Raw genomic sequence first — 19294 nt, 5'->3', positions numbered from 1 at the left:
GAGATTGTTCAGGTTTCTTTTCGAGGAAGATACGTAGAGCTCTCAGGCCATCCTGATGGGCAATGGAGATATAGAGGGATTGAACACCCATGGTGACTGTTGTTTGGCTGAATTACTACATTGACAACGGGGAGATATTTTTTCTCCATCTTTCTCTGCAAACTACTATGGTAAGTCAAGAATCTTCTCCAGTGAAAAAAGGCCATTATGCATCATTTTGGGAAACTCAAGCCCTGTGCCACAAGTGGGGAAGACTGAGTCCAATTCACCAAACATGTGGGTTACTTCTTCCATGCTTGAAGGAGACGGTAAACAAAATGTAAAATTGTTGCCAGCATGAGGGCCCCCGACTTTCAGTGTGGTAAGAATTCTGATCTATCCAGATGCCCCCAACTCAAAAACTTTTAATGAATTGATAAACCTGCTAAGAATACAGTTCGACCCATTAATTCTCCATGATATTGCTTCAATAAGGCTGGGATAACTCCTGGGGAATCTAAGTTCTTGGCTGGTTGCAGAAATTAGCTAAATATTGCAAATTTGGACTGCCTCTTAATGAGAGATTGAGACAGATTTGTATGTGGCATAAATGACGTAACAACCAAAAAGAAACTGTTAGTAGAACCCAATTTAGGCTTTTAAAAAGCTGTTGAAATAGGCTTGTCACTTGAGAATGCAGAAAAAGGGGCTCAGGAACCACAAGGAGCATCAGGCAGAAATGTCCTCCAGTTAGGGGAGGGATCTCACGGCATCAGTCCTCAATGGAGAGTGTTTGTGTAAATCAGGTGTAATGTCATGACCAACCAGTCATGGAAAGGCTGTGACAACCTCAAGAGTATTAGAGAACATAATCCAGAAAGGTGTAGTTGCCAGATGACAGATTATGGCAAGCACTGTCAAAGGACACAGTCAAGTTTTAGGAATAGGCAAAATGCGTGTTGCCTTGGAAGAAAGCTGATACCAGTACCTGACTGTTGTGGTAGGTCCTGAGATGAAGACTACCTGACTGTAAATTGCAGGTGCAGCCCTTTCCTTTATTGCACAATGAAGGGTGTTGTTGATGGAAAACTAGCTGAATTACTAAATCAGCAACTTAGATACACTACTCTGGCTTTTCATTTAAATCATTAATACAGATTCTAAACAGCTGAGGTGCCAGCATTGATCCTTGCAGCTTTTCATGGTGCACTGCTTGCCAACTTTAAAAAGCCCTGTTTATGCCCACTCTCTGTTTTCTATATGTTAAAATCCTCTATCCATGTTAATATATTACCCACATTTCCAGGAGCACTTATTTTGCCTTTAAACCTTTTGTGCAGCAACTTATGAAATGCCTTTTGGAAATTCAAGTTACTACATATACTAGGCCCCTTTATTTACATCCTCAAAATATGTCTGAAAAAATTGTCAAACAGGGCTTTTCCCCCTTAGTAAAACCATGTTGATTTCTTCTAAACATGCTATGCTTTTTTAAGTGCATTGTTAGGATTTCTTCAATAATAGATTACAGCATTTTTGCAACAACTGGTGTTAGACTAACTGGCCTCTAGTTCTAGGATAGAGGGATTGATGACAATATTCCCTACAAATTACAGAAACATGTAACTGCACAGTAAGCTAGAAGTTTGCATGGTGTGTGTTCTCGGGTGGCTTAAGGTACTAGACATGCAAGGCTAAGCAAAATAATAAAGCCAGGCCATAAACAATAAAAAAAATTAGAGGGACCATTAGTCAATGATGGATAATAGCAGATATGGTGGGACTGGGTGACCAACTACCGAGCAAAAAAAATTGGGACAGTTTGGCAAGGGAACCACAGGACTGGGGGCTGTCCAGACTGTGGGAGCTGCGGGTGCTGTCCAGGCTGACTGAGTGGGCGGGGGTGGGGGTCATTTAAACTAGAAAGTGCATGCTCCACATGCACACAGCAGAAATTAGGAAATGAAAAGTCAAATGTCTCCAAAGTGATGATCTCCCCTCAAGTTGTCTGAGCTATTTCCCACAATTCTGCCCTTTATCCCTCCCTCCCAAGGACCATGATCGGATCCCCCTTGTTCTTACTTTACACTCCACCAATCTGGGCGGCATGGTGGCACAGTGGTTACAACTACTGTCTCACAGTGCCAGGGACTGAGGTTCAATTCCTGTCTCGGGTGACTGTGTGGAGTTTGCACATTCTCCCTGTGTGGGTTTCCTCCAGATGCCCCAGTTTCCTCCCACATTTCAAAGATGTGCAGGTTAGATTGATTGGCCACACTAAATTGCCCCTTGGTGTCAGGGGGATTTATAGGGTCAATAAGTGAAGTTATGGTGGTAGGGCCTGGGTGGCATTGTGATTAGTGCAGGCTTGATGGGTTGAATGGCCTCCTTCTGTACTGTAGGATTCTATGATTCTATAACCTCTGTATTCAAAGGATCACACTCTGCCATTTCCGTCAACTCCAACATGATGCCGCCACTCATCACGCCTTCCCCTCACCTCCCCCATCAGATTTCCAAAAGGATAATTCTCTCCATGACACCCTGATCCACTCCTTTAAGAATATAAATACCTCATCCCCTTCCCACACCATCTTTCCTACAGTCACAAGAGGTGTAACACTTACCACTTTACCTCTTTCCTCTTCTCTATCCCTAGCCACAAACACTCCTTCCATGAGGAGTACCAATTTACTTGCACTTTTTGTCAATTTAGTTTACTGTATGCACTGCTCATAATGCAGTCTCCTCCACTAGGGAGACTAAATGCAGATTGGTTGACAACTTTGCAGAACACCTTTGCTCCATCTGCAAGCATGACCTCACCCTTCCTGTCACTTGCCATTTTAATTTGCCATCTTGCTCCCACGCTCACATATTTGTCCTTGGCTTACTGCAATGTTCCAGTGAAGCTAAGCACAAGCTGGAGAAAATGCACCACATTTTCTGATTAGGCATTTTAAGCTTTTTGGATTCAATATTCAGAGCATGAACTGTCCATCATTTTGATTCAAGAAACATGTCAAACAGCTTGGAAAACTGGTCGACTCTTTTATGAACAAATTATACAGATTTCTGAAGGCTGTGACTACAGTGACCTCAAATCAGAATTCATAAGGGAGAAAATTATTGTTGGAATAACAATAATGCTCTTTCAGACATATTATTAGTGAGCCCGGGACAGAATTGTCTGGGCTCACTTGCCTTTGTGACCTCGCTGGTGCCGGTCCTCACCACCAAAGAAGGTCCAAGGAAGACCTGACTTTAGAAAAGGTCCTGCAAATAACGAGATTGTCCGAAATCCACCAATTAATTTTACATGGCAAGTGCAAGCCATCGTAAAGAGCAACCCCAACTGTCCAGCAAGTGAAACGACAAAGGGCAGAGAAATTCCAGACAGGGGAAGGCAATATCAAAAGAGGCCACAAACGGGTGGGTGACCATGCCAGTGCTGTAGAGCCAAACCCAACAATCTCAGTGCAGTGTTTCAACTGCAAGCACATGTGACACTGCAGAAAGCTATTCAAAACTAAGACACCCAGACAAGTGGAGGATCGCAGGACAATCCATGAGATTGTGGTATCACACCAGAAAGAGACTCAGCTGTACTTCTTGGGTGAAGTCATAGATCCTGGATTCTCTTCATGAACTGTAGACATCTCAGTAAGCAGTCACCACACCAATGTCAAATTGGACATGGGAGCCAATGTTATGGTCTTCTTAGATATGAAACTACGCTTGAGAGACCTCCAGCTACAAACAATATACATGCCCCTTTACAGAATTTGAGGAATCCAACTTGCAGTCATTGAATATCTGGTTGTCACCAATCCTTAGGTGATTCAAAGTCATGGAAGTTATTTGAAACCAATCTTTTTCCCATTTGAGTAGAGATACCTGTGTTGACCTTAACCATCTTAAAATGGCAGAAGATGTCAAGACATCTTCTGTCACCAACTATATGGAACTGCATGTTCTTGAGAGGCCCACCTGTAAAGAGAACCTCATTTTGGACTTCAGTTCCGAACTATCTTCATAGAGTCCATTTGTCTAATTTTCTTCTGAAAGCAGAAGATATATTTGGTTAGACCAGCCAAAACTCCAGATATTTACCACTGTAACTTGAGTGAAAGTCACACAGGAAAATTTCCAACAACAGACAAATGTCTGCCAACCACAGGCTTCAAAGGTTGCTGTCATATTACCTGTCAATACCATGGCACAGACACTATAACCCCCAGCCAATGTGCAAAACTTCAGGATGATGCTGGAGCAAGGAACTAGCAACCATCAACTCATCAAAGCATACCTTAATGAGACAAGAGACACACTAATTACACAGTTTTGCAATTAAAGTCAAGCTGCAAGGCGAGTCCAATGATGAGGAACATCCAAACAATAGGGAAAGACGCCTTGAACTCCCACAAAGATCACGGTGGACCACACAGAAAAAGAAAACTGGGTATGCACCATAAATGAATGGAGTTAACACTCTCTCTGGAAAGAACGGGACAAGCTGGTGGTCTCCAGGCATAGCAGATGACCAGGTCCAGTTATGTTTCTTTGTATGTGCTCAAACAATTCTCCAATCAGTATCCTGTCTGTACTTAACTTCAATTTACACAATTAACATCAGTTATCTGTGAATTGGATACACTTAGGGTAGCTTATTGTAAATCTTGCAGCTGTCACCAGCAGATCCACATAGCTGGAGGCAAATAAATTCAGGGTTGTGCTAATCTTGACAGTCATTGACAATGTGCCAAATGGAAGGAGGTCTTGTTTTGGGAAGTTGAGTTTCCCAAGTAACTGTCGTTCCATTATGTCAAGGAGACTGATCTTTGTCTGTTTACCAGGGTTCAAAATACACAGTAACAGCGAACCTATTCATCCTTAAATATTCCCAAAAAGCACATGAAAAGTCAATCATGGGGGCAACAAATGAGAGAAAATTCATCCCTGCGAGTCTAATTGACAAAACCTGTGAGGAGCTGCTTCTCCAATCACTGACTGCTTTTCTCCCACATACGTTGCTGATAAGACTCCAACCACCTCTCAGAAGTGAGCCTATCAGCAACAAAGCAGGACAGAAATAGCCCGTGACTGAAGGAACAAGGTGAAATTCAGCCTGAACGTTGGAGCGACAGCTGTGGTGTAACATTTATATAATGTACCGGTTTTGGGATTATATATTATTTAGAATTGTCATTTTGAGATATTATATTGAACACATTTCAGATAGACTAGCTAGAGTTCCTGCATGCTGAGTGGACTTAATCAAACAGTTAAAAACTGTCAACAGAATTTGCGACTGTGACACAGTATAAAACAGCTTGAGACTTGTCAGTATTGTGAGAAATTAACTTATTGATAAGAATTTGATGCCAAAGTGTCTGAATTCCTTTAGCATCCCTTTTGTTTTAAAAGCACACTGAGAGCAAGGTCTTCACAGACATGAGATGTGAATTGATTATCTGCAGAAAGAATACCCCCCTCCCCACATTGATAAGAGCTAGTGCAATGTATATATTTTAATTGGGGTAGCAATTCTAATGCATTGGTTGATTCATTATATCAATAGAATATAGTGGCAAGAATCTGAGAAGATACCTTCATTGCTCACCTTTCCTGTCTCACCAAGGGAGGCACCCATTTACAATTGGCACTAATAAGCATCAGGATGGATTATTAGTGTAAGAAAACCTGGGTTTTAGATTCCATGTTAGTAGGATTTAGGTTGCTGGTTACTTTGACCTCTTTTAGAGATTTTTAACAACACACATATTCTGCAAGAGGCTAACCAGATCATTTTGTATTAATACCTTGAAGCCATTTTATGATTTGAACACCTACTGCCAAACTAGACAATGTTTTAGTATACCAACCACTGGTATTGTAAAATAGCAACAAATGCTTATTAGGAATATGCCAATTATTCTGTAATTGAAGAATAAGTAATTCATCAGATGGTTAATGAAAGTCAGATTATATCTATTTTTGTTTATCTCCTAACATTCTTATCCACTTTTCAAACATGCTTTGAGTATTTGAGGGAAGCAATTGTATTATTTTGTCAATAACCCAATCAGACCACACAGTCCTTGACTATTCTAACGCTGAAACTAATGAATAAGCAACCTATACATTTTAAGATAAATGATCCATTGCCCATGTTTACAACAATGTGTGCAATTAGATAAATCCAACTAAATTAACTTTTACAACTTTATTAACCAATTGGCTGTTAACATCTTTGAATTATAGTGGAGTGATGCCACAATCAAATATAAAATAAGGTTTTGGGAACCATATTGTTTGTGTACACCAAGTGAAAGGAAAACTGTTACATTGTGTATTCTCAAGAACAAAGGAAGAATTCCTGTCAGCCTGAGAACAGCTAATGCCCAAGGGCAGAGGCCGAATTCCTACTGGCATGGTGTTCAGGTGGTACCGTTTCCTTCTGGTTTAGAGGCAGAATTCCTGTCAGCAAGAAGGGTTCAGATCATTTTCTACTTCTTCTGGTGAAGTCTGCAGTGTACGATTGATAAGTACACCTTTTTGTTCTTTAGCTCCTTTAGTTAACTGATAAGTGAATTGTTGTTTTATTTTGTCCTTTATCAATAAACTTTGGTATTATTTGCTAATTCAATATCTGATTTTTTGTCTGAAGATACCATCTGTCAATTTAAAGCAGGTTAAAGTTTAACTTGAGATCCAGTAATTAAAATGTGCACAGCTGAATTAAATCAAATCTAAATTGATCAAACTACCCTTTTTAAGCTTACAATTGTTCATGCAAAACCAATTTGAGAGACCTCCGTACTGATAAAAAGATGTCACATAGCTTATGAGATGTCATCCCAAATAAACAGTTGTCTCTAGTCATGCAATTTATCTGACTTGAGCCTCGAAATGGAGGATATAATAAGTGGTCTCACCTTTAGCCAATGGAAAAAGGTTAAATTGTATTATGCCCTAATATGGCACAACCACCCTTAAAATTAAGATAAATGTCGAGTGCTCTAAAACATTGGTGGCATTGCTTCAGTATCGTTCCTCTGGTGACAGCTCTTGAGGCACTGCTCAATATCAAATTAGGACAAAGACAAAACTTTGCCCATGCTGTCAACGCTTGAGGGAATCCGGACTCAGAAGTGGATAGGAATATTCTTGCTGTCTTCGCTATCTTTTGTTAGTATATTTAACATCTTTATTGAATGGATTCTATCCCAGTTCACCATGTATAATTGTCTCTCTCTCTCTCTCTCTCGTTTGATTGTACCTTGTAGTCTGAGCTCAATGGGACCCTAAAGTGATACATGTTGTGAATCTGGGATCTAAAGTTTATTTAACTAAACTACAGATTTATTCAAATAAACTACAGATAACAACAATTCCAAAAACTAATCATGTCCAAATTCTAGTAGCAGTGAGAGACTGTGGAATTCAGTGAGAAAGAATGCAGCAGGGGTCAACAAGGAAGGGAGAAGCTGTGGGGGTTAGCGAGGGACTGAAAAACTTTAGCAATCACCAAGCAAGGAAGAGACAGACTGTAGGCATCACCAAGGAAAAGAGAGACTGTGGGGCTCGCTCAGCGAAGGTTGGGAAGACAGAGGGAGTAAATGAGACGGAGAGACTAAGAGGGTCACTAAGTTGGTGCAGCCCATTGAGAGGGGGCCCGCTAACACTCTGCCTGTGAACGGTGTGGGAGGAAACACACCGATCACAGGCAGATCACAGGGGCCACTATTGGTCTGGAAGATGGGAGCTGTATCTCGGCCGTGGGCCCCCACGATTGGTGGCAGGGGGAGATGCTGGTTGAGACTGCCTGCAGTAGCAGGGGCCTGACACTCGCTCTCTGTCTGTCAGACCCCTGCTATTGCTAATATGCACATGCAGCATCAGAGGTCTGCACAAGCGCAATACCTCCCTCAACAGGAAGGCTGGTGAATTAAATCCAGCCCATAGCCTCTCTGGTTAGAAACTAACTAGCCCATCTTTTCAGAGGCAAAGTGAATAAGATTGGATGTGAAAACACGCCCAAAAAAACAGATCAGGAACCCATTTTCACACTAGCTGGACACTTAGAATGAATCTCATAAAATTCCACCCATGAAGTTAGTTGTATTTAAACATGCTTCACATGCCAGTCAGCCAGATGGACATTTGAGCGGCGCTGGATTCATAATATTCTCGGTAGGTAAGGAAGGAAAATGTTGCCCCTTGGTCTGGGAAGCAAAGGAAATAAAAAGAGTAGTCAAAAGTACATTGGCGGCTGACACCCTAGGGTTAGTGGAGGCATTGGATATGGGGACATACTTGTCTGACACATTAACAGAGCTTTTTTATGGCAACATTGGATTTACAGAACCCAATTGAGTTTGGAAATGTCAGGAAAGAAAGTACCCGTTGAGTGTTATGTGGACAATGTTCACTCAACAAAAAATGTAACAGAAAAGTGGCTGAGAATTGATTTGACCTGCATTAAACAAATGCTGGAAAACATGGAAGTTTCCAAACTCAACTGGGTTGGTGCAAATCTATATTTATCCAACTGTTTTACTAAAAGCGGTGCAGGCACTGAAAAATTGTTAAGAATACTGGAGGACAGTTGTCTTAAATTATTTTGGAAAAGGGATCTGTTAGAATGTAACTAATGATAACATTGGATTTGTTGTAATGTGATCAATGGTAACATGCTGTAAGGGTCAGCTGACTGAGTAAACTATGTAACCAATGACAAAATGATATGGTGGTCAGCTGACTCAATATAAAAAGAACTGTTGGGAATTGGCGGGAACTTGGAATGGTTTAACGTGAGGCTTCAAGTGTTGAAGTAGTGAAGTTTCTTTATTAAACATTTTACTTTGATTTACTAGTTGAAGTAAGTTTTTTGTTTTAGTTTATTGCCAACAGTGAACAGTTCCTTCTGGACGATCAACACTGATAAAGAAACACGAAAGCATCTTGAAGGATGAATTACACAAAATAAAAATAAAATCAATGTGGACTCGGAGGCAACATCTCAATTCTTTAGGGGAAAGCCAGTACTATATGCTTTGAAAGAAAGAAGATACTGAATTAAAGTGATTGGAACAGCCAGGCATTATCCAGTCAGTTGGAATGAACAGCATCCATAGCTCCTGTATTGAAACATGACAAGACCATCAGCATTTGTGGTGATTGCAAGTTTACAGTTAAATCGGACTGCCAAGTTGGATAAATATCCAATCCTGAAGATTGAAAACTTGTTTGCAAAGCTCGCTAGAGGTCAATCTTATACAAAGCTGGATATGAGTCACGTATATCAGAAACTCAAATTAGACGTCACTTCCTGAGGTATGTCATGATAAATACACGCAAAGGGTTGTTCCAATACATGCGGCTGCCTTTTGGCATGTCTTCAGCATGTGCAATTTTCCAAAGGAAAATGGAGAGTCTGCTGCTGGGGCTGCGATGGCAGCAGACTCATTATTGGATCAACAAAACACGAGCATCCAACAAAATTAGAAGAGGCTGGAATTAGCCTCAAGAAGGAAAAATGTACTTTTCTAGCCACCTGAGGTAACCTACCCTGGATAACTGTGTAGAGACATAAGGATTACACCCCATAGAAACGAGGTCAAGACCATAAAAGCACTGGCTCCCAAAAGCACGTCCAAGTTGAAATCCTTTTTGGGAATAGTAAGTTACTATGGGTATTTTCTTAATCAAATTTGCCAATATAATTGGCTCCCTTGCATATTCTGCTAAAGAAACACCAGCATTGGTCTTGGGTGAAAGCTTTCGAAAGAGTAAAAGAGTTGCTGCATTCTTTGGACAGTCATGGGGCAGGGGTAGGGCAGGTGTGTCAAGGTGAGGGCTGGTTGGGGGCAGTCCCACGGGGTGGGTGTTCCATGGGGAGAGGGTACATAGGTGGCAATTGCTGTGCAATCTTTACCCAGAAACATTTGGGAAGATTCCCCAGCACATCTTTAGGGTACTCCCTAGTTACACTGCCTTGAAAGTTAGAATTTACAACCCAAAGTTTTCCTTGTGTATTGTGGCTTTAAGTTTAATGGAAGGCTGATGATTTATGAGCATATTGATGAATTCCTCTACTTCTATATGCTTCAAAATATCCTATGTTATCCTAAAATCTGTAGTAACATATAGGTAGCCTGAGACAATTCATAAGTATGCTCTCTTCCCACTCTGCCAGGAAATCCTAAAAAATGAACATAATTACAGAAGGTTATGATGGCATCACCTTATACAAGAGTTAGTGAAAATGAAAACTAAAATGTTGTCCAGAAAACCAAAAAGTAACCTTCAAGAAAATATCAAGGTGAGCTCTTCAAAAAAAAATGACCTCTCTTGTATTTCCTGTGCTGGGGGCATTGTTTCCTTTGCGCTGAAGCTGGGTGTCTAGCCCTTCTGTCCTGAGAGGCAGTGTGTGGCTGTAGAGAAGGTAGTTGCTGTTGGTATTACTGTTGCGCCTAATGGTACAACTGCTCCTTTGTTCCCCATCAGAGGTCCATGCTATAACTGCATGAGTTGTTCTCATGCTGCAGCAAAGGCTGACAGGAGGGAAGATCAGATCAAAGTGAGTAAAGTTTAAGGTGCATGAAATGACTTCCAAAAAGTTGGAAATCACCTGTGAATCAGGCTCTCAGAACAAATGTTATGAATACAAGCTTTTCACATAAACAAGCCAGTGGCAATACTGTTTCAGGTCTGTCAATTTCATTAATAAATGACTTGCCAAAGTGTTCTTACCCATTGAGTTCCACATAGTTCTGGAAACCTGTGCAGTGGCAATAAAGTCAGGATTCTGAATTAAAGCCATAATTAATTGCTTGATTGCATATTTAAATCAGACTCAACAATGAAACTTCCAGTATGCTTTGGGAAAGTGCTCCAGTAAAATCCAGAAGTGGGTGGGATCATTTTGGGTTTCTGACCAGCCATTTAACTCCCAGCGAGGCCTGAACCTGAACCTACCCCAACTTGGCATTTAGAATTCTAACCTTGAAAGGTAACCTAACCAGCACAATGTTGGTTGTAATTTCTACCCAATTTCCTGAGTTAAAGTTTACTTATTAGTTTCACAAGTAGGCTTACATTAACACTGCAATGAAGTTACTGTGAAAATTCCCTAGTCGCTACACTCCAGCACCTGTTTAGGTACATTGAGGGCGAATTTTCCAAGGTCAATGCACCTAACCAGCACATCTTTCGGACTGACGGAGGAAACTGAAGCACCCAGAGGAAACCCATCATGGGGAGAACGTGCAAACTCTGCACAGTGATTGCGCCCAAAACAGAATTTTATCTCTGTACATTTATTGAATAGTACCTATGTAACAATTTTTCAAATCTAACTTCAGATTGAAATTAAACTACAACATAAGGTAAGAGAAGAAAAGCTGTACCTTCGAGAGAATTTGCTTCTGTCAGGCTTGGCAAAATGAATTTAGTGAGCGAAACCGTTTTTTCTGAATGTCCCCAAGCAGCAACTGCATCTGCTACTAGCTTTAGTCTTTTGTATCTGAAAGTGTGTGCAGAGATAATGTTTGCCAAAACTTTCACCAATGCACATTAAGTAAATATAGTGGCAGTCAGATTTGCATTCAATGTAAATAAACATTTTAAAAATACAAATTTTCATGCCAAAATGTCAGTTTTGAAAATATGCTCTGATCAAATAAATTATATATTGTACACACTGGCATGAAGATCTGCTTTATGTCAAATAATGATTTTCAATTCACTAGGTAAAAACCTGAAATTAACTTTTAGAAAACAAGGCTGGTATTTTCCCAAACAAAAACTTAAGTGCCCCAACAGACAGGAGGTCGAGAGAATTTCCCACCTGTTTTTGGGCATACTTACCAGAATGAATCTCCAACGCTCTGTGCATCACAGAATGCCTTAAAGAGATTCATGCTGGAAAGTGGGGGTGGAGGTTAGGGGGGGCGGTGGGGGAGGCAGTTAGTGCTAAGTGGGCCACTGTGCACACGCCGATCTGTCAGTGGGGAGATCGGCGCATGCAGACTCAACACCCCCCATCACCGGTCTCCGATCGCTGGCATCCTGCTTATTCCCAAACCACAAACCACCACTGCCCCCCCACCTCCTAATCACTCGCTTACCGGACTTTCCGGTCAGCCCCGATCTCCTCCTCCTCCCCCCGCCATCTAACCCCTATATGGCCCACCTAGACCCACACCACAATGGCCATCCCGGCCTCTTCCTGTCCTATGACCAGTCCCCATCCTTCCTTTTCCCACTGATCCTATTGCAGAGCGGTAGTGGGTGTCTCCCCACCAGTTATCGACCCCCAATAGGCCTCACCCCTCCAGTATACCCTGCTCCCTTTGGTCCCGCCCCATGACAATGCCCAGTGCCAAGGGACACCCTCCCTTGTCCCCGAGCTCCGGGGGGGCCTCAATGGCCTCTGTCCCTACCAACAGGGAGAGGATGATTGTGCCCATGAGTGGGCAGCAGTTGTAAACCCTACTGGAACTTCTCCCAGTGGTGGGGGGAGACACAAGCGGGCCCAGAGACAGCTAATAATTTTGAAATACAAATTTTAATAGGCTAATCAGCTCAGCTCCACGTCCAATTTCAGACGTGGAGATGATTACCCTTTAAAAAAAAGGCCTCAGATACTCACAACTGGCCCGTTAAAGGCCCCCCACTGTTGACTCCCAGGCTGTTGCGCTATTTGAGCAGCACAGTGAGCTGGAAAAATCCCAGCCCAGAGTTTTTAAAACACAGACAAGAGGTGACTTGAGAATATAGCCAAAATTGGCGACACCAAACTGCATTACTTTATGTTCTACGCTCCAATTCATTGGAATGGAGCCAGTTCTCTGCAAAACCCACCAAAGACAGTCACTTTGGCCGAATTATAGGCCGGTTAGTTTAACGTCTGTTGTAGGAAAAATGTTAGAATCCGTGATCAAGGAGAAAATAGCGAGGCATCTTGAGGAGAATTGTTTGGTAGAGCAGACGCAGCACGGTTTCGTTAAGGGGAAGTTGTGTCTGACAAATTTATTGGAGTTCTATGAGGATGTGTCTAGGGCGGTGGATAGAGGAGAGCCGGTGGATGTGGTCTTTCTTGATTTTCAGAAGGTGTTTGACAAGGTGCCTCACAAGAGGTTATTACAGAAGGTCAGGGGCATGGAATTGGGGGTAGGGTGTTAGCGTGGATAGAGAACATAAGAACATAAGAAACAGGAGCAGGAGTAGGCCATCTAGCCCTTCGAGCCTGCCCCGCCATTCAATAAGATCATGGCTGATCTGTTGTGGCTCAGTTCCACTTTCCCGCCCTCTCCCCATAACCCTTAATCCCCTCTCTTATCAAGAACCCATCAACCCGCTTCTTAAAAATATTTAGCGAGGCAGCCTCCACCACTTCAACGGGCAGAGAATTCCAGAGATTCACCACCCTTTGAGTGAAGAAGTTCCTCCTCAACTCCGTTCCAAACCGCCTCCCCTTTATCTTGAGGCTGTGCCCCCTAGTCCTACTGTCTTTTTTGAGCGGGAAGAGTCTCTCCACCTCTATCCTATCCATCCCATTCATCATCTTATACGTCTCAATGAGATCTCCCCTCATTCTTCTAAACTCTAACGAGTACAAGCCTAGTTTATTCAGCCTCTCCTCATAGCTCAATCCCCTCAACTCCGGTATCAGCCTAGTAAACCTCCTCTGCACTCCCTCCAGGGCCAAAATATCCTTGCGCAGGTGCGGCGCCCAAAACTGCACACAGTACTCCAGCTGCAGCCTCACCAATGCCCTATACAACTGCAGCAAGACCTCCCTACTTTTATATTCAATCCCCCTCGCTATGAAGGCCAGCATCCCATTCGCCTTCCTGACCACCTGCTGCACCTGCAAGCTGGGTTTTTGCGACTCATGCACAAGGACCCCGAGGTCCCTCTGCACCGTCGCCTGCTGCAGTTTTTCGCCACGTAAGTAATAGTCCTTCCTACCATTCTTCCTACCAAAGTGGACCACCTCACACTTGCCAACATTAAATTCCATTTGCCATTTCCTGGCCCATTCGCCCAGCCTATCTAGATCCTTCTGCAGACTCTCCACACCCTCCGCACAATTTGCCTTTCCCCCAATCTTGGTGTCATCAGCAAATTTCGACACCCTGCACTCGGTTCCCTCCTCCAGATCATCTATATAAATGGTAAATAGCTGAGGCCCCAGCACCGACCCCTGGGGCACCCCACTAGTCACCAACCGCCAATCCGAATAGCACCCATTGACCCCCACTCTCTGCCTCCTATTTGACAACCAATCCTCTATCCACGCTAACACCCTACCCCCAACTCCATGTCCCCTGACCTTCTGCAATAACCTCTTGTGAGGTACCTTGTCAAACGCCTTCTGAAAATCCAGAAAGACCACATCCACCGGCTCTCCTCTATCCACTGCCCTAGACACATCCTCATAGAACTCCAGTAAATTTGTCAGACACGACTTCCCTTTAATGAAACCGTGTTGCGTCCGCCCTATCAAGCAATTCCCTTCAAGATGCCTCGCAATTTCCTCCTTAATGACGGATTCTAACATTTTACCTACCACAGACATTAAACTAACCGGCCTATAATTCCCCGCCTTTTGCCTGGCACCCTTCTTAAACAACGGCGTAACATTAGCCGTTTTCCAATCTTCCGGCACTTCCCCGGAATCCAGCGACGTCTGGAAAATAACCACCAAGGCATCCACTATAACCTCTGCCATTTCTTTCAGAACCCTCGGATGCATTCCATCCGGTCCTGGGGACTTGTCCACAATCAGCCCCTCCAGTCTGTCGAGCACCACCTCTCTAGTAACAGTAATGTCATTAAGACCCTCCATTCCTACCACCTTTCCATCGCTAACACCCGGCAAATTATTCACGTCCTCCTCCGTGAAGACAGAAACAAAAAAGTTGTTCAAGACCTTAGCCATATCCCCATCCCCTACCACTAGCTCCCCTTTCTCATCCTCTAAAGGACCAACGTTCACCCTAGCCAGCCTCTTCCTTTTTATATATTTATAAAAACTCTTGCTATCCTTTTTTATATTAAGTGCTAGCCCAGCCTCATAGCTTCTCCTACCCTCCTTTATCAACTTCTTTGTCAATCTTTGTTGACATTTAAACCTTTCCCAATCCTCTTCTCGCCCACTGCTCTTAGCTACTCTAAATTCCTCCGCTTTTAATTTAACACTTTCCTTCACCTCCTTCGTTATCCACGGCTTATTACCTCTCTTCCTACTGTCCTTTTTAACCATCGGAATAAATTTCTGCTGAGCACCAAGAAAGATCTCCTTAAAGATCCTCCACTGCTCCTCAGCAGACCTACCTTCCAACGCACTCCCCCAGTCCACATTCGCCAATTCTTCTCTCATCCTACCATACTCCCCTCTATTCAAACAAAGGACGCGTGTCCGGGAACCCACTTTCTCCTCCTCCATCTGCACCAGAAACTCCACCATACAATGATCACTCTCTCCAAGAGGATCCTTCACCGCAAGGTCCCTAATTCTACCCGCCTCATTACATAGCACCAGATCCAAGATAGCTCGCTCCCTCGTCGGCTCCAACACACACTGTTCAAGGAAATTATCCCGGCAGCATTCCAAGAACTCCTCCTCGAGCCCACCTCGTCCAACATGGGTCGACCAATCAATATGCAGATTGAAATCTCCCATAACTACTGCCGTCCCATTCCTGCACGCCGCACTTATTTGCGTGTTAACAGCCCGCCCCACCTCCAGATCATTATTCGGGGGCCTATAGACGACACCCACCAGCGTCTTCCTCCCTTTGCTGTTCCTAATCTCCACCCACAACGATTCCACGTTCTGCTCTTTGGCTCCAATATCATCCCTTGCTACCACCTTGATACTATCCTTAATCAGCAGAGCTACGCCACCCCCTCTTTCCTCCTGCCTATCCTTCCTAAACACTTGATAGCCCTGTACATTCATCTCCCAGTCCCTGTCACCTTGCAGCCACGTCTCTGTAATGGCCACCAGATCGTATCCATTTGTGTCGATCTGCGCCACCAGCTCATCCACTTTATTCCGAATGCTTCGTGCATTCAGATAAAGCGCTTTCATCCCAGCCTTCACCTGGACCCTATTTGCCGTAACGCCACCAATTGTGACATCCTCGGCCTCTTCCCTTACCTGTACCCTATCCTTAACTTTAGACCTCGTAGCGTCACCTACCCTCGCACCCTCCCCCCCCCTAATTAGTTTAAAGCCCTGTCTACAGTCCTCTTTACTCGATTCGCCAACACTCTGGTCCCAGCACGATTCAGACCAACCCCATCCCGCCCGAACAAGTCCCACCTACCCCAATACTGGTGCCAATGCCCCATAAATTCGAACCCATTCCTCCCACACCAATCCCTGAGCCACCCATTCACTTCCTTTATCCTGTCAACCCTACGCCCGTCTGCACTCAGTTCAGGCAGTAGCCCAGAGACGACCACCTTGTCGGTTCTACTTTTTAATTCCATTCCCAGCTTCTCATACTCCCTCCCCAGATCCTTAGTCCGCACTTTGCCTACGTCGCCGGCACCCACATGTACTACAACGACCGGGTTCTCACCCTCCCACTCCAGGTTCCTCTGCAGCCCAGCTGCGACATCCTGTACCCGAGCACCAGGCAGACAACACACCCTTCTGTGCACTTTGTCATTGTGACAAAGGACAGTGTCAATACTCTTCACCCCACTATCTCCAATCACTACTACGTTCCTTTTCCCCTTCTCTTTGCCTATGTCCTGCTGCATCACTGTACCGTGTGCAGTTTGCTCACCAACCTCACCTGCCTCGTCCTCTTCCAGACTGGAAGCAAGAACCTCAAACCTGTTATGCAGATTAAGAGGCTGAGGCCTCCGCTCCTCACCCCCCTTCCTCCTCCCAGCAGCCCCCTTTTGTCCCTGACCCTTAGATTTAGCCAGTCTAGGGGCACCCTCTCTCCCCCTGATGAGCCTCAGTGTCTGTAGCTCAGAGGCCAGCTCATCCACCTTGAGCTGGAGCTCCTCCAGCAACCTGCACTTACTGCAGACATGGTCACTGGGAAGGACCCTGGGGTCCGCCAGTTCCCACATCATACAGAAACCACACATCACATGCCCCTCCATTATTCACTGTAATTTTTTATGGGGAAAAAATTTTTTTCCTTGTTTCTTGCTGTAGTAGTTTTGAAAAAATTTTTTTTTTCCTTGTTTTTTTCAAACAAACTCACCTGGCCTTTTTCCTTCCAGCCCTTTTTGATATTAAGCCCTATTAACTCACTCTGCTTCCCACTCACTCCGCTGCCCGCTCAGACGCTGCCCGCTGTCTACACCAGGCCTCCTTTTAAACCTGGCGCTGATTTAAAGCAGGCTGGTCCACAAATGCCTTTTCACCACACCCTCAGAATTCTTAAAGCAGTAAATACAATAAATAAATGCTTTAAACAGTTCTACAAAGAGTAAAGTGCTTTAAACTTATTTTAAACAGGTTTTTAACAGGTAAAATCTTAGCTCTCTCTCTCTGCTCCAGCAAACAATGGAAGGCTTCACCGTGAGGATTGGCAGTCAAATAGGAGGCAGAGAGTGGGGGTCAATGGGTGCTATTCGGATTGGCGGTTGGTGACTAGTGGAGTGCCCCAGGGGTCGGTGCTGGGGCCTCAGCTATTTACCATTTATATAGATGATCTGGAGGAGGGAACCGAGTGTATGGTGTCGAAATTTGCTGATGACACCAAGATCGGTGGAACGGCAAATTGTGTGGAGGGTGTGGAGAGTCTGCAGAAGGATCTAGATAGGCTGGGCGAATGGGCCAGGAACTGGCAAATGGAATTTAATGTTGGCAAATGTGAGGTTGTCCACTTCGGTAGGAAGAATGGTAGGAAGAACTATTACTTACGTGGCGAAAAACTGCAGCATGTGACGGTGCAGAGGGACCTCGGGGTCCTTGTGCTTGAGTCGCAAAAACCCAGCCTGCAGGTGCAGCAGGTGGTCAGGAAGGCAAATGGGATGCTGGCCTTCATAGCGAGGGGGATTGAATATAAAAGTAGGGAGGTCTTGCTGCAGCTGTTTAGGGCATTGGTGAGGCCGCAGCTGGAGTACAGTGTGCAGTTTTGGTCGCCGCACTTACGCAAGGATATTTTGGCCTTGGAGGGAGTGCAGAGGAGGTTTACTAGGCTGATTCCGGAGTTGAGGGGGTTGAACTATGAGGAGAGGCTGAATAAACTAGGCTTGTACTCGTTAGAGTTTAGAAGGATGAGGGGAGATCTCATTGAGACATATAAGATGTTGAATGGGATGGATAGGATAGAGGTGGAGAGGCTTTTCCCGCTCAGAAAGGACAGTAGGACTAGAGGGCACAGCCTCAAGATAAAGGGGGGCGGTTTAGAACGGAGTTGAGGAGGAACTTCTTCACTCAAAGGGTGGTGAATCTCTGGAATTCTCTGCCCGTTGAAGTGGCGGAAGCTGCCTCGCTCAATATTTTTAAGACAAGGGTTGATAGGTTTTTGATAGGCAAGGGGATTAAGGGTTATGGGGAGAGGGTGGGAATGTGGAACTGAGACACGACAGATCAGCCATGATCTTATTGAATGGCGGGGCAGGCTCGAGGGGCTAGATGGCCTACTCCTGCTCCTATTTCTTATGTTCTTATGTACTTATTGGGGAAGGTGGGATAGGTAATGGTGTACATGGGATTGTCAGTTGACCAGTAATCCAAAAGCCCAGAATAATGCTCTGGGGGCCTTGCATTTCAATCCCATTTTGGTGATGGTAAAATCTGAATTAAATAGAAACCTGTATTTAAAAGTCTAATGATGACCAGGTAACCATCATCAACTGTCATAAAAATCCATCTAATGCCGCTGGGGAAGCAAACCTGCCATCCTTAACTGGTCTGGCTTACACATGACTCCAGATCCACAGACTGACACTTAACTGCCCTCTGAAATTACCCAGCAAGTCACTCAATTCAAGGACAATTTAGGGATGGGCAATAAATGTGGCCAAGCCAGCAACACCCATATCCAATGAATATAAAAAATATGAAGGACCACATCTCCTGTCCCATCCTAGTAACAGGGCATTAAGACAATCAATCACCTGAGGTATACAACCATTAGAGTATTGTATCAATTGTATCCTGGTTAAGATAGCTTTTCAGATGTGAGCTAATCAAGTTGCTTTGAAATACATGAACAATAACTTCATTTGGAACCTCCAGTCCCCTGGCAATTTGAGAGGAAGTTCACAAGATGTTCTAAGCTCATATTTTCTCAATAGACCAAGGACAAGCAACTGAGAA

The 19294-nt window shown here is 44.0% G+C and overlaps 1 protein-coding gene across 1 annotated transcript in view; it reads right to left on the bottom strand.

The window, feature by feature from the left end:
• LOC145350936 (clathrin heavy chain linker domain-containing protein 1-like) overlaps window positions 1-19294 on the bottom strand; it is a 66084-nt gene that overhangs the window by 21394 nt on the left and 25396 nt on the right. The window contains exon 5 of the mRNA XM_080200436.1: window positions 11394-11509. Within this exon, the coding sequence (XP_080056562.1) occupies window positions 11394-11509 (116 nt within the window). The remainder of the gene's footprint in view (window positions 1-11393; window positions 11510-19294) is intronic.

The sequence above is a fragment of the Carcharhinus amblyrhynchos genome, chromosome 12 (genome assembly GCF_965287045.1).
Source record: "Carcharhinus amblyrhynchos chromosome 12, sCarAmb.v2.hapA, whole genome shotgun sequence".
NCBI classification, from domain to species: Eukaryota; Metazoa; Chordata; class Chondrichthyes; order Carcharhiniformes; family Carcharhinidae; genus Carcharhinus; species Carcharhinus amblyrhynchos.
The sequence above is the reverse complement of the archived record's forward strand: the minus strand, read 5'-3'. Positions and strand labels throughout refer to the sequence as shown.